The 24923-nt window shown below is 42.7% G+C and overlaps 1 protein-coding gene across 1 annotated transcript in view; it reads left to right on the forward strand.

Annotated features, from left to right (window-relative positions):
* The window catches only part of DSTYK (dual serine/threonine and tyrosine protein kinase), a 48359-nt gene that overhangs the window by 4293 nt on the left and 19143 nt on the right, over window positions 1-24923 (forward strand). The window contains exon 2 of the mRNA XM_084865851.1: window positions 15870-16228. Coding sequence (XP_084721977.1) covers window positions 15870-16228 — 359 coding nt within the window. The remainder of the gene's footprint in view (window positions 1-15869; window positions 16229-24923) is intronic.

Raw genomic sequence — 24923 nt, forward strand, 5'->3', positions numbered from 1 at the left:
TTAGATGGGAAGGACCCCAAAATTATGCTTCCTTCTTAATTTTGACAGCTTTGCATTCACTGAAGGCAGTATACATATGAGTGTTGCAAACATAAGTTTATAGTTGCTCATGTGGAAAATAATACAAAAATTAATAAAAAAAAACAATACAAGAATAAACTTTCACAGACTCACCACTGTAAGCTTACTTTTGCTCCACCCTGTATATAATGCACATGATGTTTTAGAAGTTAAATAAAATAGATGACACAGAACTTTAAAATGAGAGTAGCTTGGACTGGAACCAAGAAGACTGAATTATAAGTGAAATTTCCCTAATTGAGTTTATCTGTGGCCTTTTCACCTAACTATAGGGTCAGAGAGCTTCTCTATCCGTCAATTTTCCGCTGTCAGAGGTTGAGAACTAAAGAGAGAAGAGCACTTCTCAAAAAGGCAGATGGACTGTTACAAGTAGCAAAGGGAAAACTGCTTTTATTTTTAGATCATTTGGAGTTCCTAGCTATGGCAATGGAACATAAATCTCTCAATTTTAAGAAACCAGAATAACTCAAATGTGTCTAATTGGAATGTTCTAGTGTCCTGCATTCCCTCAGTCCTGACTCCCACTGCTATTGACTGAGTGACCTTGGGCAAATCACAGCTATGCTGGGCCAGTTTGCTCATCAGGAAATGGGGATTATGGTAATAGCACTTGCCTTCAGGGTTGTGGGGAGTTATATGTGTTCAGAGCAGCGTTTGGTACTGCTGTCTAACTGTTTGCTATTATTCAATAAACTTTTGAGTGCCTGGTTTAGAGGATGAAGAGTCAAAGACATTGGTCTTGGCCTTCGATTAGTGGAAGTCAGTATTTCCCTTTTATACTTTTCTCCTAAGAAAGAAAAAAATACATATAATAGTCAACATTATCATGTACCTATTTGTCTGTGTTGGGATGAGAGATAAAAGGAAGACCTGAACTTGGTCCTCTGATCTTAACCATATGCACACTTAATGCGTAAAGCAGAGAAATGGCAGAAAACTGAGGTATTGTAGGCGTTTTATGTGAGTTATGATTCTTTTTAGAGCTCTTTGCCTTTGCTTAGCCAACAGCTTGACTTCCCTCACATTCTTCGCCCTCTTTTTTCTGTCACAACCAGTAAAAACTGGTTGCCAGAATTAAAAAGAAGAGGAAAAACACTAGCGCACTTATTTAAGTAGACATTTTTCTTGAACTCCTTGGACAGAAATTGATGTGGACAATAAAGTTTAAGTGGCAGAGTGACATCTGGGCAAGGGACAGAAAGTTGGGAGAGAGGAGATTCTTTCCAGCCTGGATCTGTAGAACTGCCCTCTGCATGAGTTGGGGGTGGGGAGAAGTTGGGGTTTGGGGATGGAACAGAAAGAAATGGGTTGGTGGTAGTTTGCCATGGTCTGTGTAGAGGAGCTGCCTCAGTAATCCTAAAATAATAAAAGGCTAATATGCAAATTGACCGAATGGCTGAAAGACTGGTCGCTATGATGCTCACTGACCACCAGGGGCTGACACTCAATGCAGGAGCTGCCCCCTGGTGGTCAGGCTTATATACAGGCTGGTGAGTGCAGCTGTGGTCACTGGAGCCTCTCCCACCTCCACGGGCGGTGCTAAGGATGTCCAACTGATATCTTATGGGCCTAAGCTGTCAGTTGGACATCCCCTGAGGGCTCCCAGACTGCAAGAGGGCACAGGCCAGGCTGAGGGATCCCTCTAAGTGCACAAGTTTTGTGTATCGGGCCTCTAGTGTCAATGGAAGCTCAGCAGAGATGGTGTAATTGTGGTTCTCGCTACTTAGATTATCTCAGATGAATAAAACCCTCTTTCTCCAAGTACATCTAAAACTTTCATTTTCTCTCTCAGTTTTCTTCCTGGATGGAAGCAGCATGTAGTGGTCAGAAGCAAGCCCAAGCATTTGCATCAGACTTGGGTTCCTGTTCTAGTTCAGCCTCTTATTAATGGTGTGGCCTGGGGCAAGTTACTTAAACCTATTTGACTCTTGGTTTCTTCATATGTAAAATGGGAGTGGTACAGAATGCCCCTTATTTGATGATTCCATCTATATCAAATGCCCAGAATAGGCCAATTCATAAAGAGAGAAAGTGGACCAGTGATTGCCAGGGGATGGGGAGAGAAAAGTGAGAAGTGACTGCAAATGAGTATGGATTTCTTTGGGGGAATGAAAGTGTTCTGGAATTAGATAGTAGTGTTGGTTGCATGATTCAGTGACATGTGAATTATCTAAATAAATAAATGGGAGTGATAATGTCTGCCTCACATAGTCATTATGACCTTTAAAAACACTATACATCAAAGCACTCAGTGCAGGCATATAGTTAGTATTAGTATATTAGTATGTGAGTGTGTGTGTGTGTGTGTGCAGTTGGTGAAGAGTAACTTAGGAAGTTGGAATATGACAGGTTAGGGGGAAGAAGAAGAGAAGCAGAAAGATAGGATGTGGGACAGAGCAGTTTTGAACAGGAACCAGACTTAGGTGCGGGTCTCTAAGCTCCAGTTCTGTTTCTGTGGCTTCTCCCCTGTTCTCTCTGACGTGGCCCCGGGAATATAAAACGCACCCTGGCAGGGGAGAGATCTTACTGCACATGAGTCATAACCCAGGCTCCATAGCTTGTCCTGGAACTAATTTACTTCAGTGGCGACGTTATCTGATTGGGTGAGAATAATGCGACACTACCTATATCCAAGCCTCTTAGTCCACGTCCGCTCCCTAAGGTTTAGGGCGCCAGACCCCTCTCTGTGGCCCTTGCCGCCTCCTTGTCTCTGGGAGGATTTGGCCTCAAGCACAATGGCTTTTTGCACCCCTTGCCTTTCCCACCTTTCCCCTTTCTAACCTGCCTTTCCTAGGATTCTGTTTTCCATGGCACAGGGAAGCCCACAGTTACAAAGGTTGGGATAATCCTGCCTGCTCCTAAGAGATATTATTACCTTAAGTTAGTATCATTTTCAGTGTGTACTGCTTTCAATATGATTAATTTTTCAGCCTTGCAAGTAGTTTTAAAGAAAGCATAGATTTAAATAAAAACTCATTCTGATCTTTACATTTTGTTTTGCTCTGTCCACTTTGCCAGCATGCTCTTTATTTCTTCATACTTCTGTTATCTGACTCACTGGGCTAAGGGAAAAAAACAGTCTTCCTGCAGTAAATGCACTTCTCAAAAACAACCTTTTTAAAATAAAACCTTAAAAAGATGTTACTGAAGTAAAGGGAAATATGAATTTCCCCTTATATCTGCTGCTCAATTCCTATAGGCTCAGCACATACCCATTATGCTTTTAATATTTATTTCTTTGTATGATAGCTGTGGATGTATTTATCTTGTCCTTCTGACTAGATTGTAAACCCCTCAGGGTAAAGACTGTTTTTACTCATCTTTGTGTCCTACAATTTCTGCCACAGTGCTTTGTGCATAACAGACAAATACCTTTTCAATTATTTCCATGGCTAGTAGACTTTGGAATGATGTTGTTTCTACTGCAGAAGGTTCCCCCCCCCCCCCCAAAAAAAAAAAAAAAGAAAATGCTTTTTGTAGATTCACCCCATTTTGCTCTTTGGGCCCCTAAAAAATAACGCTGTGCATTTGATAGATGATTGACTAGGCTGGAGTTACGTTCTTTCCTAGTATCCCAGAGAACAATGCTCATGTCCCACAGAATGAGTTGCATGCAGATATCCAGTATCAGAGCTTCCCCATGAGATAGGAAGTAAATTCCTAATACTCATTCACTCAACAGACCTTTATTAATGCCCGATTGTACTGGGCGCAGGACACATAATGGGGAACCACGTCCAAATAATTGTATTACTCATTCCAAGTTGATATTATGAAAGAAGGATTAGTGTTTCATCACACTCCTACTGGGTTTTCTACACGTTGGTTACCTTCTTAATTAACCATTAGCTGCCTTGGACGGAGTAGGGATAAGATGTATGGGAAGTTGTAAGACTGAATGGCATTGATAAAACAGAAGTTGACAAGCTTTATTAACTTTCTGAAAGAATACAGGAAAATTAGCTCCAAACTTTTTTTTTTTTTTTTTAATCCTTACCCAGGTATATTTTTCTATTAATTTTTAGAAAGAGTGGGAGGGAGAGAGACAGAGAGAGAAACATCGATGTGAGAGAGACACATTGGTTGCGTTCTGCACTTGCCCTGACCAGCGCCTGGGCTGGAGAATAGCCTGCAACTGAGGTACATGCCCTTGACTGGAATTGAACCTGGGACTCTTCAGTCCGCAGGCCAACGCTCCATCAACTGAGCCAAACCGGGCAGGACCCAAACTATTTTATGGAGTAATTATAATTATCTTGTTTGTATGATTCAAAAGCAGTCTCACCCAAGGGACTGCACCTGCAACCCAGGCATGTTGACCAGGAATCAAGCCCATGACCTTTCTGTATACGGGACCTGCTTCAACCAGCCTTGCCACACTGGCCAGGGCTTGTGTTTGTTGTTAGAGTGTTTGTCATCTTCAGATCTTTCTCAGAGGTTACTCATAAGGAAGCCAGTATGAAGAGTATGAGGTGTGTGGGTGTGTGTGTTTTTTTCTTAACAGTTTGTTTATTTTTTATTAAAATTTAAAAATTGATTTGAGAGAGGAGAGAGAGAGAAAAGAGAGAGAAACATTGATTTGTTGTTCTGCTTGTTTATGCATTCATTGGTTGATCTTGTATGTGCCCTGAATGGGATTGAACCCACATATGTAGTTTTAAAGAAAGCATGGATTTGGCATATTGGGATAACACTCTAACCAACTGACTACCTGGCCAGGACTTCCCTAACAGTTTTAAGACCTAAGGTAAAATTTGTTCCTTCTTGTAGGAAAATAGGAATGATAGGTTTTGCTTCCTCTATGGGAATCTGAATGCTATCATTCATAACAAGAGCACAGAGGGTGAATCCATGTGGAAGATGCAGTTTTTTGTTATTTCTTAAAAATATTTTTTTTTAAATTGATTTCAGAGAGGGAGAGAGAGAGAGAGAAACACCAATGTTGAGAGAGAATCATCCATTGGCTGCCTCCTGCACGCTCACACTGGGGATTGAGCCCACAACCTGGACATACAACTCTACTGAGAATTGAACCCTGACCTCCTGGTTCAAAGGTCGATGCTCAACCCTGAGCCACTCTGGCTGGGCCAGTTTTTCATTTTTGATCTTCCATGGTCTGACAGGAGTCCCTGTGGGATTTCCAGTCTAAGTTTAGTCCACCTCATGCTTGAAAATTTATTCTTTGCCAGAAGGGGAGTCTGATAATCTTGAGTATCCTGGAACTTGCCATCTTAACAGAGAGAACCAGATGTAGCAGTGGCTGAGATATGTGCCCTCTTGCTTAGAGCTATAAACCAGTCATATATACTATTCCTCCAAAGTCCAAACCAAAACTGAAGAGAAGTTGGCCAGTGCATGGGGTGGGAATGGGGTGGGGGCAGGGACCCCCTTAGTGTCCCCGATGGCCCACAGTACAGGGCCTGCCATGGGGCGCAGGAGTGCCTGTTTCTGTCTCTTTAGCAGGCAGTGTGAGTGGTTTGGACACATGCCCCAGCCTTGTGCCCTGTGGCTGTGGGAACCTTTGACTACAATTCTCTTTGGAGTTGGGCCTCTATAATGTGTTTCCGTTCCTTGGGGTGGTGGTTTCTGGGCAGGAACATGGGAAGTAGGACTTGAAGGTTGTTTTTCTTTTCACTTGGTTGGCTAATAAAACATCACAAACTATCCCAAAGAATTATGATAGGTCATGTAGTCATAAAAGCCTTTTATTTTAAAATGAAAACCTCACGTTTATTTTAAAAAATACTTTTATTTCTTTTCTTTAACTCAGATGTAAAGTAAATCTAACTGTAGCTTCATCAGATTAAGAGTTTTAAATAATAATTTAATAAAAAAAGTTAAAAAAATAAAAATTGGCTCTCAAAAGAAAAAAAAAAGTTTTATGCATTATTTATGCTGGACAAAATTTTACCTTAGCATATTTAACCTTTTCAGTCTATATTATGTGGAGAGGATTCTTTTTAATGGGTTGTTTTTTATAAAGAGAGAGAGGAAGAGGGGAGGGAAGACGGAGAAACATCGGTCGGCTGCCTTCTGTGTGTGTGTGTGCCCGGACTGAGGATCGAACCCACAACCTAGGCATGTGTTCTGACGAATTAGAACCTGCCGCCTTTTGGTGTAGAGGACGACACTCCAACTAACTGAGCCACACCAGCCAGGGCTCCCGGGATTTTTATTTTTATTTTTTAATCAAGACAAACTTTAGAGCAAAGACCAAGGCCCTATCATAAATATAGCTAGATTATAAGATTTATTTGAATAAAAACTTTATTTAAATTAGAGAGACAGTGACTGAACCAAAATGGAGTTTACTTCTTAGTAATATGCTGCACAACATACTCTAGCCTTGACTTTTAACATATGGAGACACCTAGGTACAAGGAAAGAATGTAGGGGAAACAGAATTCTCCCGCATGCCAGAGCCCCACTGTCGAAACCCATGTCAGTTTCTCCGGATTGAACCATTTCCTGTTCTGCTGGCCCTCATTCCATGTGGTAAATGGAGGCGTTCCACTGCTTCACCTTGGCAAAGGGGCTTGTTGGTAGAGAAGATTGGCTAGTGCCTGGTAAGAAGGAGGGCTGAGTCCAGAAGAAGTGGAGGTGTGTTCCCCACCTCTGAGTAATCGGAGGCACCGCTGTAGGCAGTCCAAGGTCAAGTTCTTCTGGTGGGTTCTTGTTCCGTGAACTGGATAGTTATAGAAACTTTTATCAGAATGTCCTGACCTGGAGCATGATGTTTGTCTCTACTGCGCAGCCTTGAGGATTTGGATTCTAAATCTGACCCCGAACTCCTAAGATTAGTGCCTTGAACTCCCCTGACTCTGATCTGGCAGCAGTAAACCTTCACGGGAAGATTGAGGAGGCAGAAAGTAGCCTGCAGGGTAAAAGTGCCGACAGTGAAGAAAGTTATTGTTTAAGTTCTGTTATTGCCATATTCAGTGCATTTTTAACCTGCTGGATTTGGTTTGTTTTGTCAAGTAAAATTATCTCTCTTGATGTCTTTCTCCTCTGAGATCCAGAACTGCGCCACTTTGCTAGGCATCCTTTTGGCTCATTTTAAAATAATCATTTTGAAACAATTTCAAACAAACATAAATCTTGCCAGATGAGTACAAAGAGCTCTCACATTACTCTATGCAGATTCTCCAGTTGTTAATATTTTATTGCATTGGCTCCATCACCCAGTATCTGTCTCTCCGTGATGTCTACTTATTTTCTGGAAGGTTTGAAAACATGCTCTAAGTAGGTTGTCTTATCTCTTGTAAACACTTCAGTGTACATACCAGCATACAGCCCCCCAAGTCAGGATGTTAACATTGACTCACTGCTGCCATCCAGTCCAGAGATCCCATTCAGATGTTGCTATCTATCCCAGTAATGTCTGTCTGTTTTCTTTTTGATCCAGGGTCCTGTCCAGGTTGCATTTAGTTGTCATGTCTCTCCTCCTCTTTCCCCTGACCTTTATTACATCTTCGATAGGTTTAAAGAGTTGGTTTTTCTTTGTGTTGGATGACCCGCGTGGATCTCTCTCTTGTTCCCTCATGACCAGACTTGGGTCATGAGCTCTCAGCAGGATTGGGCACAGAAACGATGTGGTGTGTGTGGTGTCAGCCAACACGCTCCTGGAGACATTAAGCTTGGTCATTGGTCATGTTACTGTCTTCTAGGTTTTCACCTTAAAGTCACCATTTCCTCTTTGCAGGCAGTTTTTTTGTGGGGAGGAGTTCTAAGATTTCACTGGTAGTCCTGTTCCTGATATACCAGCAGATGTAGCATCTGTAGGTCTACTTGACAACCGTCTGCCTCAGTGGCGGTTTGTATAGTTATCATGTATCTCTTAGTTGGTATTCAGTGTCAAGGAAGAGCTCTCCTTTTCCTTTATCTGTTTATATCAGTCTTTACTTGAGAGTTTTTTTCAATGGATTCTAATCTGTTATCATTAAAATTTTTTTTAAAACATATTGTTCTTGATTTGGTCTGTGAGCCCCCGTTTGAACTGGCTCCTGCGATCATGTTACTGGTTACTGTAAAATGCTGCCTTCCAGATGACAGAAACTAAGCCCCTGGTGAAGCCTGGGTCCTTCCAGGAGCCACTTCCCTCGCTGCATCTTGTAAACCCAGCCTCAGCTGCCAGCGGCCTTTGCTCCCTCTGCAGCTCCAGCCTCGGGAGCGGCTTCACCTGAAAGGAGCTTGTCAGCTGCCCAGTGCGTCTCTGCATTGCTCATGGCTTCCAGAGGCTGTAACGCTGGGGCCAGAGGCTCTCTCTCTCCCCTGGTACCAGGACAGCATACTTCTTTAAAACTGTCAGAGATGCCCATCAGGTAGGACAGTGGTCGGCAAACAGCGGCTCGGGAGCCACATGCGGCTCTCGAGCCGCAGTTTGCCACTCTGTTGACTAATGAGTTTGCTGACCACTGGACTAAACTAAATGTTACTGTGTAGTTAGAAGCTGTGAGGATTAGGCAATTGTGGCATATTGTGTGCAAAGAGGTAAAGGTTAGAATATGACAGTATATTCAGCTTTCAATACAAGCTTGGCTTCTTAAGTACATTTCAATCTCTAATCTCTAAAAACCATCCCTTTCAACCAAAATCTCTTGTACTGCTTGGTCCTGAAGTTTCTGAAACCCAGACTGCCTACGTATATGTTTTCCTTAAAGGGAGGGGTGCTTACTCCAGTTCAGAATCCTTTAAATTTAGCTCAAGGTCAGAGAGCTTGTTGGGGAATGATAAATGTTTCTTAGCAGAATTATTTCTCTCTCAGCTCCTGGGAGTTTTGTAGCTCGATACTCTGAAGCACGTAGGAGAATTGATTGTAGTAGAAAGACTATAAGCTTCATTTCTCAATTTAGGATTTATCCTTTACTCTTGGCACATGTAATTAATAAGAAATAAAACATCACTATTTGTGGAAATGTATATTTGTGTTACTGATTACTTCAGTGAATTATAAAACGCTTTGTATTTTCATTCACTTTCAGAGAGGACTGCATGTTTAATGTTAACAGTGAGGCATAAAACTTGGCTGGAGGAGGCGATCCTGTGTCCCAGGAACAGAGATGGCAGTAGGAACTGGTTGAGGTCTGAATAGTTCAGTAGTCTGAGGCAAAGGCAGGTCCCATTCATTCGCTTCGTTAAATGCCTTCCTAGCTTGGCCATAGACTGCACCTTACCCTGGCCTTCACTCACCTCTCCAATGTAATACTGATCAGGATGGAAAACTGGCAAGGAGGAGAGTGTGGTAAACTCCATTGCCCTTACTCCAAACAGCTTAAAGTACCTATTCTAATGGGCAGTAGAGACATAAAAAGGCCATAGTATTCCTTCTCTCCAGTTCTTCCTTTTGAGAATATTCTTAACCTCAAACCCAAAGGATAATACACACTGGTAAGAGGAGCATTAAAAATTTTTTCTGAAAAGCACCTACAGACTATTATAGGAAAAAGGCCTTAGGATAACAATAATTTAAAAAAAAATGTTCACTAGCTATTAGTAATTCTGTGTTTCCCCCTAAGTGTTATTTCTGGTTTTGGGCAATTTTCGTAGTGACTATCAGTTTGCTTTAAATTGGGTTCAGAGCAGTTTTCATAGTGGCTCTGTCTGCTTTACATTGGGGTTCTACAATTACTAAGTTGTGTTTCATGCAGATTGGAAAAACGCGGTAGAGGGTATAGGGGAGGAAAAATATCTCTATTCAGTTAGGGTCTCAAAGCTGGGCCTAAGACCTAAATTGATGTAGGACCTAGATTAACAGGAGAAAAGCACATGCATCTTATTAAATTTTCCTCGTATTTGGGAATCCTCATAAGAGAATGAAGACCCAAAGAAGCGGAGTTGAACATTTACTGATTTGGGAAAAGAGAAGTAAGTTTGAAAACATGACAGGACACAGGGGCTTGGGCTGGGGCAGCTACTGGTGGAAAAGTAGGAAGACAAAGGGCGGTTTAACCAGGCTTATTTGTACAGATTTTTCATGGCCTTGACTCGGCGTCTCTGGTGATAAGGATGTTGCTTTCCTTCTGGTCTAAGGAGGACATTTGCCAGATGGGGGTTTTATCTCCTGCTCTCAGGAAGAAAAGGTCAGAGCACTCTTCTTAAACCTGCTGTGTGCCAAGTACCCTTATGTTCAAAACAATCCTATGCCAAAGTGGCGTATTTTGGGATGGCATATTCTGCCACCCTTCAGGGGTATGGTCTACGACTAAGTAATAACCTGGTGAAGTGGTTCAGAACCAGTCTCCCAGAATGTGGCACTTGGGCATGTGAACTGTTTTGAGCTGAAGACCGTGAAGGTCCAATGACAGAGTTTTTTTTAACCTACCCCTTAACTCTCCAAATTTAAATAGAGGGCCTGGTCTAGGGAGAGAACTAGCACACTGTTAGCCACAACGAATATGGGTAGGTGTAGCGGTCTGGGCAGCTTGGCAAGGCCTGGAGATTGAAGTCCTCTGAGTTCCATTGTCTCTGAATGGCCTGGCAAACATTTGTTTACCAAACTTTTGCTCTTCCCATCCTCCTAAAATTTGTCTTCCTGACCTTTGAAGTCCCAGACCTTATCTCAGTAAGGCAAATAAATCTCAATTGCCGACTGCCTGTGAGTCTCATGTTCTTATGGGGGTCCTGTACTCGTAGGCAATTACTCCTGTTAATGTGTCGTTCACTAATTCGGTGGTTGGACCAGCCAAAGAATCCCGAAGGTAGAAGGAAACGTTTTCCTCCCCTGCACTGGTCCCCTGAGACCTAGGTTTAGCTCCCGTACCTTTTATTTGCCTAGATACATGGAGAAACATGGGCTCTTTTTTTAAAGCTGTTTCCTGTAAATTTTGACTGTTATCTATAAATAGGAATAATAATATTCATTCTCGGGTAGAATCAGGAACATTAAATGACAAGAGGCAATTCAAGTTACGTACTTAGAAAGGGTAGAGTAAATGCTACTGTGGGAGGAAAAATAATTCCTCTACCCTTCTAGGTTCTTGGTGGAAACTCCCCCCCCCCCCCCCCCATAATAAAGACTCTCCCATAATAGAGAGACATTAACAGGAGAAAAACAAACAGAAATTTGATAATATGCATGCCTCCTGTATATGTGGGAGAAACTCAGGAAAACCGAGTAATTCTGAAATGGTCTAAGTTACCACTTTAAATATCATCTTCAGCTAAAGACAGATGTTGGGAGGTGGGTAGTTATGGGAGGTTGCCAGGAAAAGCATAGTACACAAGGGTAAGGTTGTTAACGCATATCTAAGCTTTCCCTTCTTCATTGATAAGAGTGTCTAGAGATTTAGTCATCTTTTCCTGCTAACGAGAGGAAGATACCCTTACAAATGGATATTTCCCTTATAAATGTTTCTTACAAAAGGGTAACTTCTGTTCAGTTTTCAGAGCTTCACCTGAGTCTGCTGTTTCTTAAAAATAACCAGTTTAAAATCAATCAACATGCCAGAGGCATTTTGGAGTAGTATATTTTGCTCCCCTTCATTATCTAAAACAAATGAACAAAATGGATTGGTACTTTAGTTGCTCTTCTCCTTCAAGTTTGAAAGCTTTGTTCAGAAGTACAGGGTGTTTTTTTTTGTTTGTTTGTTTAAAAAAATATATATGTTATTGATTTTTTACAGAGAGGAAGGGAGAGATATAGTGAGCTAGAAACGTAGATGAGAGAGAAACATCGACCAGCTGCCTCCTGCACACCTCCCACTGGGGATGTGCCCACAACCAATGTACATGCCCTTGACCAGAACTGAACCTGGGACCTTTCAGACCGACGGTCTACCACTGAGCCAAACCGGTTTCGGCCAGAAGTACAGGTTTTTGAATCCTTGAATGTCAGTTTGAACTGCTTGGGTTCACTTATACGTGCCTTTTTTCAATCGAACTGAGTGGGTCAATTAAAACCCATTTTCAAGGGCCAACTGGCAGGTTGTTGGAGCCCCTAACCCTGACATTGTTCAAGGGCCAGCTCTAGTCGCAATCAAGAAAATCTGTATTTAGGAACTACTGAGTGAAAAATAAGCCTTAACTTGCACTTGAATTTGAATTGACTTTTCCTGTAGCCAGGGTTGGCAGGGTTAATGTGCTCCAGCAGAGAAGCCCTACCGTTACCTTCTGGCAGCCCATATGCAGATGCTGTTATATTAATTACAAAGAAAACCCGATTAACTCCGAAGTCCTTCCACTGTCAGTGGGGCAGCTGCTCCACCTCTGAAGCAGGTTTTCTTCCTTCCTGCTCCTGTCAGGCTGCAGTTTCTCATCTGCTGCAGCGAACTGCTCACACTGCGACTAGGTCCTCAGGGCCCCTGGCTAGTTCAGTCGCGCTTTTGATCTGCAGCTCCAGCAGGAGCCCAGGGAGAGCGTGCATAATTTAATTCACAGATAACTTACGGTAAAAACAACCAGACCAACCACCCATCCCCTCAATTACTTTTCCTTCAACCGTTAAAACCTGATGGAATCCTGGAGTTTTACAACTGGAAAGGATGTTAAAGATGATCTAATCCCTTGGTTCAGAGATGAGAAATCCACGGCTGAGAAAAAGCAAGTGAGTTGCCAAGGTCACAGAGCTAATCAGCAGTGAAGCAGGGACCAGGATCTCTCCCTTCTCTAGTGCTGTTTCCAATTCGATGCTGCACTCCTCCTCCCTAAACCAGGAACCGTTTGCAGAGAGAATCAAGGAGTGAAACAGTCTAGTTTCACCTTCATTTATCTCCACATCCTTGTTCAAATCTTGTAGCCACATTGGAGATCAATAAAAAAGTTAAAGATTGCCCTAGCTCAGTGGATAGAGCATTGGCCTGTGGACTGAAGGGTCTCGGGTTCAATTCTGGTCAAAGGCACATGTCCAGGTTGTGGTCTCGATCCCCAGTGGGGGGCGTGCAGGAGACAGCCTATCAATGATTCATCATTGATGTTTCTTTCTCTCCTCCCTTCCTCTCTGAAAGCAATAAAAAAAAATATTTTAAAGAAAGATAAAGATTTGTAGGAGAAGCAAAGGGCTTAGATAATGAGGTATTGAAAAACGAGTGGTGATATCCATGTAAGAGCTTTCTTTAGTGTCCATGGAAACGAAAATTAAAACTGGTTTCAGTGTCAGCCCCTGGCCCATTGCACTGGTCTATGGCTGTTTGACCCTAGAGGGTCTATTTGTAGTGACTGTGTGTGTGTGTGTGTGTGTGTGAGTGTGTGGTGATTTGGGTCAGATGAACAATGGAGTGTGTCTGCTGTGGTTTTTGGCTCATGCAGAGCATGTTTTACTGGCTCTCCTATAGTTGACAGTGTCTCAGAGATATTGAGATCTCTCCCTTTGGTGCTGAAAATGCTTACTAGTTGATTTTCATTCTCTACTAGAGGTCCAGTACACAACATTCGTGCACTTTGATGGGGGTCTGGGGGGAGTCCCTCAGCCCAGCCTGTGCCCTCTCACAGTCCGGGACCCCTCAGGGATGTCTGACTGCTGGCTTTGGCCCACTCCCCCAGGGGTCCTTAGCACTGCCACAGAGGGAGCCTCTCCCGCCACGGCTGCTGTGCTCGCCAGCCAAGAGCCCGGCTTCTAGCTGAGCTGTGCTCCCCCTGTGGGAGTGCACTTGACCACGAGGGGACAGCTCCTGCATTGAGCGCCTGCCTCCTGGTGGGTCAGTATGTGTCATAGTGACTGGTCATTCCGCCATTCAGTCAATTTGCATGTTATCCTTTTATTATATAGGATTACCTACTCTCCTAGCTGCAGCAATAATAAATCTCATTCAGATTGTTTTTATTATGTACCAGCTTTTGTTTTAGGAGTTCTGAAGTTTGTCAGAATGAATTTACTCCTATCTGAGGATATGAGGAGGACTGAGAAGAGAGAAAAGGAAGGAAGCGTAGATGAGAGTGAATCTAGTTTGACTTTTCACTGCTCAGGTGGAGAGTTTGGTAGTTAAATGAATTCTGCAAGGTGATTGGGGAGATCCTGTTCTGTTGTCCATGTTGAGATGAAGGAGGTTTTTAGTAATGTTAGTCGCTCCTAAGTGGTTCATCCTGGTCCTGGACTTTCCTGAGACTTTAGCAGAATATTTACAGTTTCTATAAACCATTCTGCACAGTAAATGGGTTCTTGCAGAGTGAACAAAGGTGTAACAAAAGTACTTACTATGTTTTCATTGTTGCTGGGTGTTTCGCTAATTATAAACAAGATAACTAGAGTAGACTGTGACAAGTGTTTAGCTGTGAACAAGATAGGCAGGCACTCAGGAAAAGTCCATTGCTGCGTGCTAAGTGGTCATACAGAAATTGGCTGTGTCTCATTGTTTTTGATGGTAGATCAAAGTCAGACCAGTGGTCTGGTGTTTTGCGCTCAGTAAGCACCTTACACAGAAGTAGGCACTCACTAACGCTCTTAGCTTTTTCAAAGGACACATCTCTTCCCTGGGAGCATAGACTCCTTGCTTCAGTGTGTGGCGCTGTTGACGTGCATGTGCAGGCCAGGTGGTGTGCTTGCCCACGGCCCTGAAAGGAAGGGCTCGCCAACATGCACACGGGGGTCTGGGTGAGAGTGGACCCCTGTAAACCTTTTGGTGATGCCATTTGTAGAAGAGAAGGAGGTTTAAGGATGTGAAATGGTAACTTTGTGGCAGGAAGGTACAGTCTAAAGTAGACGAACCTCTGTAGTGAGTCTGGGCTCTCTTGCTTCATGCATAGGAACAAAATAAACAGCGTATGGAAGGTTTACAGCTCGTGGTTAAGTGTCTCAGGGAATGCTGTGTGTTGGTGCCACCCCAAATTTCAGTTAAGATGGATGTAAGATCAGCCTTCTTACAGCCCAAGAACCATGTGTCTGTGCCCTTCCGAACAAACTCACGGGCTGCCTGAACCATAGAGATAGGCAGGCACTGGCGCTGGACAAGGGGGGAATGAAGGAGTTCAGAATCTGAGCTTCAGGCAGCTAATTTCAGGTTCCTCTCCTCAAACAGGGGTCTTCATGCTTTAGGAAGTCTCTTGTTCTGTGTTAAATACCATTGGACTTGTTTGTGGAAGCGTGGCTGCCTTGAAAGAACGTTTTTGAAAGAAATCACATCTTGTAGAGTTGCCTGGATCCTAACAGGCAGTTCTCTCCTTTTCCATAAATGGGAATGTGATTTGATTAGGAGATATTGACCTTAATTGAGTACCTGATGCTTTAAGAAAACAGCTGACGTGGCAACTGGGGCGCTATCTCCAGCTCTCGGAGAGATGAGCTCAAAAAGACCCTAGAGCTTATGTAAATTTGAATAACTTTTTATTTCAACATGTGTGTATTTAGAGATTCCCAATACATTTAGTTATAAAATATGTCATCAGAGAGGAAAATAACAAGCTAAAACTTCACATGGTAGCAACACTTGAAAAGGTCGAATATGTTCGAGTATTAAATCTTCTGTCCTAAGGAAGGTTTTCATTTTAACATTCAGGTGTGGTTTCTCCTTGGACTCACATCCCCGTCAGTGGCTTTGTCAATGTAATGATCTTGTGATTGTGACTGAGTCCCTGTAAACTCCGTAGGCTGCCCCTCCCCTGGATGGAAACCGCTACCTTTCTGGATAGAAACAGCTGCTTTGTGGAGGAGCCAGGGAGGGGAATTCTGTTTGATGTTTGAGGAGCCTTTTCTGACTGGGATGTTTTCCCGATATCTCCTTCCACCAAGAGCTTCCTAGAAATTTTTTCTCTAGGACCCCTGGCATCCTCCTGGGGTTTCTGTATGAATCTCTCTCCACCCCCCCTCACTCTTCTCTCTGTCCTCCTCTCTCCTTCTCACCCTCCCCTTCCCCAACTAGGCCAGCTGAGCTGCATTTCCTTTCCACCGAAGGAAGAGAAGTACCTCCAGCAGATGTTGGACTGCCTCCCCTGCATCCTGATCCTCGGCCAGGACTGTAATGCCAAGTGCCAGCTATTGAACCTGCTCTTGGGGGTGCAGGTGCTTCCCACCACCAAGCTGGCCAGTGAGGAGAGCTGTAAGCTGCGGCGCCTCCGCTTCACCTATGGGACTCAGACGCGGGTCAGCCACACTCCGGTTGCTCACCAGGGCGCCTGGGAGACCATCCCTGAGGAGGACCTGGAGGTCCAGGAGGACAGTGAGGATGCTGCCCATGTGTTAGCCGAACTGGAGGTGACGATGCAACATGCTCTCTTGCAGGTACCGATCTCATACTTACACAATTGTATACACATATACCAGCTTTTCTTGTGTTTGAACTTTCTCAAAGGCAGCATCTACTCTCAGCTCTGAGCACCAGCTGATGGAGTTAAAGGAACATAGTCTAGGAAGTTGAAAACAGACAAGGTTGTAGCAGTGCCCATCCCTGCCTCGCGGCCGTGCTGCAAGGCCCTGAGCAATTGGTTTGTCTCCTTGCCTCTTGTCTCCCTTTTTAAAATAGAAGGAATGTGCCCTGGCTGGTTTGGCTCAGTGGATAGAGCGTCAGCCTGCAGACTGAAGGGTCGAAGTTTGATTCTAGTCAAGGGCACATGCTTGGGTTGTAGGCTTAATCCCCAGTGTGGGGTGTGCAGAAGGCAGCCGATCAGTGATTCTCTCTCATCAGCCAATTGGTGATTGATGTTTCTATCACTCCCTCTTCTTCCTTCCTTTCTGAACTCAATAAAAATATATTTAAATAAAATAAAATAGAAGGAATGTGATATTTGCATCTCGCTATGCTTTTACAGAATGATTATGTTCAAGGGCAGAAATCCTTTTTTCTTTCTTAGCAGGAAGGTGTTCTAGAATTATCAGCTGCTTCCTGCACACTCCCAACTGGGGATCGAGCCCGAAACCCAGGCTTGTCTCTGACTGGGAATCGAACCAGTGACTTCTTGGTTCATGGGTAAATGCTCAACCACTGAGCAACACTGTCTAGGCATGTTTCCTACTTTCTAAGGAATTTTAGGAATGTGAAGACAGGTCTGGCTCAATGTTATGAGATCTGGAAATTATCATTTGCTTCTCTTTTCAAGTAAACTCGCAAGGAGAGCACAGGTCTATGGCATATCCTAAGAGATCATATTGCTTGTCTGGTGTTGCTGCCTCCACTTAGGGAGGACTTGTCTCTTGTGCTAAGCTTCCTTTCCTGCTGTGTAGCTGGCATTGGGCTATTGGAGTAGACTGAATGGGGATTGGCAACACATGTGACTATGCCAAGGTTCAGGAGTGGGTAGGAATACAAGAATGCAGGCACTCTCAGCATAGAGATCCATCACCTTGGTTAGTTGTGCTAGGAAGGATGGGTTAGTTTGGCGGGACTAGGAGAGTAGTTTCTTTTTTATAATATATTTTTTTTTATTTCAGAGATGAAGGGAGATAGCAATAGAAACATCAATGATGAGAATCATTGATTAGGTGCCTCCTGCACACCCAACACAGGGGGTGGAGTCTGCAACCTGGGCATATGCCCTTGACCGGAATCCAACCTGGAACCCTTCAGTCTGCAGGCCAAAGCTCTAAACACTGAGCCAAATTGGCTAGGGCGGTTTCTTGCTTCTTATAACCTATTCACCTACTCATGTTCTAAAAGGCTTGATCTCCCAGTCAGTGAATGAGTCCTTTGGTTGTAGCCATGGTCTGTGACATTCTAGAAATAGAAACTCATTTCCTTCCAGAGTCCAGATTTATTTTATCTTGATAAAAGCTAGAGGGGACTATGATATAGGGCAGCATTTTCTCTCAGGTCAGTTTCAGTGTGACTTTTCTGTTTTCTTGAGCTTGCATTTCTCAGCTCAGGGAGCTGTGAGAATTCTTAGATAACTCTGAGAGTAAGTGTTGTATATTGACTGAGGCTCCTCAGTTGACCCATGAGCTTCTTCACAGGCATAAATATTTGATCCATACACAGTCTGTCTATTGTATACTGCCCTGGTCTGGTTCCTTCCAGTTGTCAGCAGCTCAGTGGTTTTTCTACTTTTTTAGATTTTAATTCCCTGTAAGAAATAACATTTTATAACAGGACCCAGTACATACATACACATATACTTTGAAATAAAGTTTCAGGAACCAAAATTTTTACTTCTTGCAAAACATACTGATATTTTTCTTCCTATTCTATTTGACTTCATTTTGAAAAATGATGGTAGCAACCACTAAATTGATGCTATGACCGCATACCTTGTGATCGGCAGCTTAAAAAACACTGGTAAACGGGTGAAATGACTGACTGCTCTAGCTTGGGTAGTGATTTTTCCTGTCATTGCCTTTTAAAACCGATCTTGGAATGTGTGCAAAGCCATTGCAGAAGGGGCGAATTGCTTTATTTCTTTGTACCCCATCATTTTACTGGTTTCAATTTTTAAATATTTTTCCTTTCACTGGTTTTCATTTTAACTCTCATTTACTTTTGTTCCATGAATCGAGGTGATGCAAAGAGGGAAAGTGAGAGCCTTCCCCCAAGAGCCTGTCTGAGCGCTTCGCTTGCCGCTGAGAGCGGTGCTTGCTCTGCTCTTGCTAAGCTCTCAGACTGAGATGACCACTGCGGAGGCCACCTGGATGGGGAGTTGCGATACCAGACCAGCTTTCTGTCCACACAGATGAAATATATATTCTTTCTTGAGGAATATTCTTTTTGAGGAATTCACAAGCCTGTGTTTCTGTTTCATGTGGTTTCTGAGGCTTCCTTAGCCAGTGTTTCTCCGGATCTGCTTTATTCACTCATGGTTTTGATGTAGAAATAGCAACGGACCCCAACGGTTCCAAGTTTGAGCCCTTTGATGCTGAGCCTCACAGGGGCAGCCTTTGTGGAGCACAGGCCCTGCCCTGTCTCTGCAGTCAGGCTCCCGTCTCCATGAAGCGCATCAGCCATGCTCCGCTCACTGCTGGGAGCATTTCACAGCCACCTTGAAGATTCTTCATGCCAGTGAGAAAGATCTTTCTGTTCAGCTCCGTTTTTACTTAGGACCAGTGAGTTAGCTCTCACAGCCCTTCCATTTGGTGTGTAAAAGGGGTAGCGAAGAAAGGAAACATTTAGCCAGAGGAAACCAAGATTGAATTAGGGGAAATGGATGTTCATTTGCAACTGTCAGATTGTCAAAGCAGAATTTTCCCCTGCCGTCTTATACAATGGCCATTCTTCTAATCTGCTACTTTAAAGTCTTCGTAAATTAGTCATTCTCAGTTTTTCTAGAAATAGGCCAACTCACATGAACCCTAGTGCTGTGTGTTCCCAGCTTTTTAGTTCTGGTCCCCGGAGATTCTTGGTTCATAATTCAGTAGGAGAGGCACTGTCAAGCCATTAGTTTCCAAAACCTTGTTTAGTGTTAAATTTAAAGCAGTCACTTTCCAATTGGCAACACATTTCACCACTCACCATATAGTTCTGTCTTTGTGGACATACTTCCCCTTCTGCACCCTCACCCCTCTCTTTGCATACATCCATCTACCCACCTCTTTCTCTCTTTTCTTCCTCTTATAAGTCCAGTGGAGCACAGGGTCTGCCTCGGAGTTGTCTCAGTCTGATGCTGGGGTGTCTGTGTATTTCTTTCCTGTGAACTACTGTAAGACAGGAATGAAAAGAAGCAGAGGAGATTACACGTACTGAGCTTATACAGATCCTGCATTCCAGCAGCAGTGTTTTCTGTTCTGTGGCTGGTCTGGAGCTCTCAGTTGTGCTGTGCTTATCAGTAGCCTGTTTGTCCCCACCAGATGCTTTCTGGCCTTTTGGACAAATGTCACCTGGCAGCCAGGCTGCCACACTCTGCCATGGTTTTTGGCTAATAGTGATGTCTAATAGGATATATTTCAGGGAACTGTAGTAGGTTGATGTTTCCACAAAAGGTATAATAACTTGCAAATAAACTTATTTTTTAAATTATTTTTAACTCGAACCAGTTGGCACAGTAAAGTTTTCTCTAACACTCAATCAATAGATTTCAATGGAAATGCTCTTTTCAAAATTTTATACAGACATTTATATTTTTAATTTCTCAGCAGTTAAACACTTTCACAAACAAAATTCATTATAAAGGATCCTACTTAAAATAATAAATGTTGATGCACAATTTTAATTTCAAAATTTACAGAAAATTATTTGTTGCTAGAAAGTTAGCTTCTCAATTTTTGTCTAGTTATTGCATTTGAAATGGCACCTTATAGAACTAAATTTGTCTGTTGCTTACTTTTAGTTAGATAATGAAATTGGGATAACAGCTATGAGAGAAAAATCATGATATTCTAGAGATATTAAAATAAACCATGATTTTTGTGGGACAATAAGAAAGGGGAACTGAGGTATATGTTAATAAAGGATATGGGAGGTTCCAGCAAATCATGACTTATAATTTCCTTCTGACAATAATCCTGTATTCTTTGAATTTAACATCTCTCTTGCCTTTCCCCTAACACACACTAATATACATGTTTTGTTTTTTTTGCCAAGAAACCTGGGAATACGTATAGGTTAACTTACCTATTATATTAATAGTATATGTAGTTTAAATGCAAGTTTTTAAAAAATCCCTATGCTCACAAGAGAAGCCTTGGTATCTCTTAGGAACAGCTTGAAGTTGAGGATGTATACTCTCAATTCAGCGCCAGTGATTAATTTTTCGCCTTCCAAGATTAGCTCTTGGGGAGAAAATCTGGCTGAGATCGTAATCGTAACCTTCCTCTTTTGTCTTCTCCCTTTTCTAGGATCCTGCCTCTTTCCTGCATCAAATGACTTCCCTCTCTGTATTCACTGTCTCAGATCTGCTGCTGTTGCCCTTTGAGTAGAGGATGATGGGGTAGGGTCTTTCCCACTTCAGAGACTCAGAGGTTGAAAGTACTGTCAACATGAACTGTTGTTGGGACTATGAAACTTACTTTCTTCGGTGATTTCTCACCCAATCCTTGCAGGATTGTTTCATAGCTGGGCCTGCATTTTGCAGTAAACATATACTTCTTAACACAGACACAAGGGTTGTTAGGAACCCTGAAATCATCTTGTCCAATCTTTGTCCTTTCAGAACTTCCCTAGCAGATATACAGTGGACCTTCAGTTACTATTTAACCTTGGTCTTTATAGTTGAATGGACCTGGGTTTACATCCTGGCTTCGTTACTTAACTGACTGTCCCCTCCATCTTACAAATGAGTAGTTATTCATATCCTTTAGGACTAGTGTGAGGCTTAAAAGAGAGAGTGTTTGTAAAGCACCCAGCACAGGGTCTGGCACATAGTAAGCCAGTCCCTCCTCCCTTTGTACTGATGAATCTGTGTCCTTGAGAAGATTCCTGCCTCTCTGCCACCCATCCCTTCCCTGAGAACCATCCACATTGGAACACCTTCCTTTTGTCAAACCTAAGTCCTCCTGGTCCCCACGTACTTACAGTCATTATCCTGCTCTAATTAGAGACAAAGGTCTTCATAATTCACTATGAAGTTCTTTTGTAATAAAATGAAATAAGAGAAATGTTATAGCAAGGTAAATAATACAACAGTTAAAGTCATAAAGTTAAAAGGTAAAGTCTTCCTTTCTTCTCCATGGTACTGTTTCTCCTCCTCCCCCTCCTCCCCTCCTCCCCCTCCCCCTTCCTCCTCCCCCTCTCCCTCTCCCTCCTCCTCCTCTCTCTCATCTCCCTTCCCCAGATAGTAAAGTGGTAAGATAGTAAAGCTTCAGATTCCTGCTTTATATGTATCTGTGGTAGAATGCACAGTGTCTGTTCAGCACATTCTTGTAAACTTGTCTGTTTACCTGATTACAAGTATGCAGTACAGAGAAGTTCGATCCTTAGGGCTTTGTGCTTATCAGTTGCGCTGAAGAGGCCCTGCCTCTGGGTGTTTGGGATTGTAAATATATGTCCACTGTTAGCATGCTGCTTTCTCTGGATAGTTTAGGGCTTTGGTTGGGATTGTGTCTTTGGCATCTGAGTTAACCACACTGATACTTTACCAGGTAGGAGATGGATTGTACCCATTCCATGCTGCCTGCGGATAAGGCTCTGGGCTGGCTTCAGACTAGTCCCAGGTGCTTACTGGGCAGGCATGTTACAGCCCGGAAGCTGCCGTTGCAGCTCCCCTTTGAGAGTGTTTGTACCAATAAGAGTCACTGTATTTTCTACAATGTAACAGGAATAGGTATTTTCCTTAATATATAAATAACATTTAAGAATGATAGTGAGTTCAGGGAGCTATATGAAAATGAAGAAGAATCAACCCTGTGTAAAAATAAACAGGAAAAACCTTTTGACCACCCCGTGAGCCTGGCATGGGAGAAGAATTGACAGTAAAAATAGGGAGGATATGGAGGCAGGAGGAGGTCGGGGTTGTGTCCATTGTGAGCGAGGGCAGGACAGTTATATCTTTGTGTACTTCTGTGTGATGTAAGCCTGAGCCTTCAGGACTGTAGAAAAAGCAAAGATAGCTTTAGCTTACCTGCCTTTTGTCTGAACCACCAGTTCGCATAACTGAGCGCTGGTATGTGCCCTGAGCAGATAAGGGAGGGCCAGCATTCTCAGGAAGCGGCAGGCTTCTTGGTGGCTGATTTCTTCTTGGCATTTAAGGCTGTGCCATTTATAGCAAAAACAAAACTCCGGAGGTGAATTCTGGTGTCGGCAGGGTAGCAATCTCCTCTCTCTTACAGTCTCTTCATCTTGCCAAGAAAATTGATGGTAACATCAGCTTCTGTAGATTCATAGATTTGTACCAAATGCTTTCCACAAAAGAAACTTCTTTAGGAATTTACTGTGACTTAAAATGGAATTACGGGATATTCTCATGCTTCCCTGAGATTCTTATTCCTTGGTTGAGTTAGGAGCAAAATGCTCACTGCTCCATCCTTGGAGGAGAGGCAAACAGCAGTAGCAGATAAATCTATAGGATGTGGATTGAAAGATAGAACATTTTACTCTTGGTTATTGAAAGTGATTTTCAACAAGTAGGAAAGGCATCATTTATTTATATCCATTTCACATTTATTTATTGGATTCTTAGGAAGGCCAGCCACTGTTCTAGATGCAGGGACGGAGAAGATAGTCGAGGTCAGGTGGTCATAACAGGGCCCAGAACCGTTCCGGTTCATCTTTTTTTTTTTTTTTTTTTTTTTTTTTAACTCCCTGTCTCCAGGAGACAGTGCTAGCTTCCTTTTTGTTTATAACTGTCAGGCATGAGTCATCTCTTCACCGGCAGTATTGCAGAATCATGCCGCATTCCAGTGTAATTTGTACTGCTGGCAGGAGCCCAGCCCGAGGCTCTTGCCGTCCTCTGGAAGTTAGGAGAGTCAGCAGTGAGATCGCTGCCGCAGGAGTTCATTAACTGAGGGATGGGGAAGAGGGAGCATGTACTTGTTTTCTCTCCATTTTCCTTCAGTACAAGAAGTATTTAGGAGAGGAAGCTTTCTTTCTGGGTGCCATTGTATCAGGCAGTACCTGCCCTTACAAACACTTGAGTCCATTTTAAAAATGAGTTTGCACCTCTGAGCAAATAAAGTCAGCTGTGTCTTAGAAAGGGTTTTGTTTCTACAAATGGACTTGAGCTTTGGCGAGGTTCTGTGGCACACAAAGTGGCCCTCGGAGGAAAACCTGGAAATTTATTTTAGAATTTTAAGAAAATCCATCAAATAAACAAGCAAACAAAAATGTTCCTGAAATTTTTCTAATGAACACTTACTTTGGTTTTGACTATTTAGGATTTTTTTCAGTAATACTCCTATAATAAGTTTGATTGACTTATATCTTTAAAATATGTACATTTAAGACAGCTTTGAAATTTGAAAATAAACATTTTTAGAGCATTTTCACTTATAATTCTCTTCCATATTATAACTTTTCATTTCTTGGGATTTTCTAGTCTTTTTCTAATTATTATATGCAATTATAATGTTGGCATTTAGGTAGCTGTATGTTCAACTCTAAACCTTAGAAGCTCTTACCCTCTTTTTTAATATGCCTCCTGAAGTGAGGCAGTGACTCAGGGAGCTAAAGGAGGGAGGGTTTGATTGTTTTTGTTTGTTTTAATATATTTTTATTGATTTCAGAGGGAAAGGGAGAGGGAGAGAGAGATAGAAACATCAATGAAGAATCATTGGTTGTCTGTTTCGTGCATATTCCCTACTGGGGATCGAGCCCGCAACCTAGGTATGTGCCCTTGTCCGGAATTGAACCTGGGACCCTTCATTCCGCTGACTGATGCTCTATTCACTGAGCCCAACTGGCTAGGGCAAGGAGGGTTTGTTTTGAACCTGAGTGTGAGTGTCAGACTAACCTAATCAGAAAACATTCCCTGCAATACGAGGCACAGATGAATCAGCAGATTTTTTCTTGGCTTAGGCTTGGTTAGCAAACAGATGGATTTATGATGTGTTTGCTCAAATACAAATAGTGAGATGCTAAAAGCACTTTTCACTTTAGGGGGCTCAAAGTGGAGCCAAATGACACTTATGTAACCCGCCTTAGAGTAAAACTTACTAGCACTTTGCTGGGGAAGATGAGACCTTTGTGTTTTGCTGGGTCTGGGACACACCTCTCTCTCTCTCTCTCTCTCTCTCTCTCTCTCTCTCTCTCTCTCTCTCTCTCTCTCTCTGTCTCTCTCTCTGTCACACACACACACACACACACACATACACACACAGAGCATGAGAAAAAATAAGCTGGCATTTCTTAGTCATTTCTTACTTATCTAGAGAAGGAGATAAAAAAGGAAGAGGGCCTAGGTTTTGATTTTTAAAAATATGTAATCAAAAATACATGTTGCTCAAATAAGGTAAGGAATGAATACAGAGCATTAATTTAAAAGAAAATAAACAAATTGCAGATCTTTTAGGTTTCAAATAAAGTACAATTTCAGCATCTGATAGTTGTTAAGGAGACAAATTCGGGCAGATTTGGGTTGAGTTCTCTTATAACTGTAAGATGTGCTAGAATTCAGTGGAGGGT

Source organism: Pipistrellus hanaki (genome assembly GCF_964339955.1).
Source record: "Pipistrellus hanaki genome assembly, chromosome: 18".
NCBI lineage: Eukaryota > Metazoa > Chordata > Mammalia > Chiroptera > Vespertilionidae > Pipistrellus > Pipistrellus hanaki.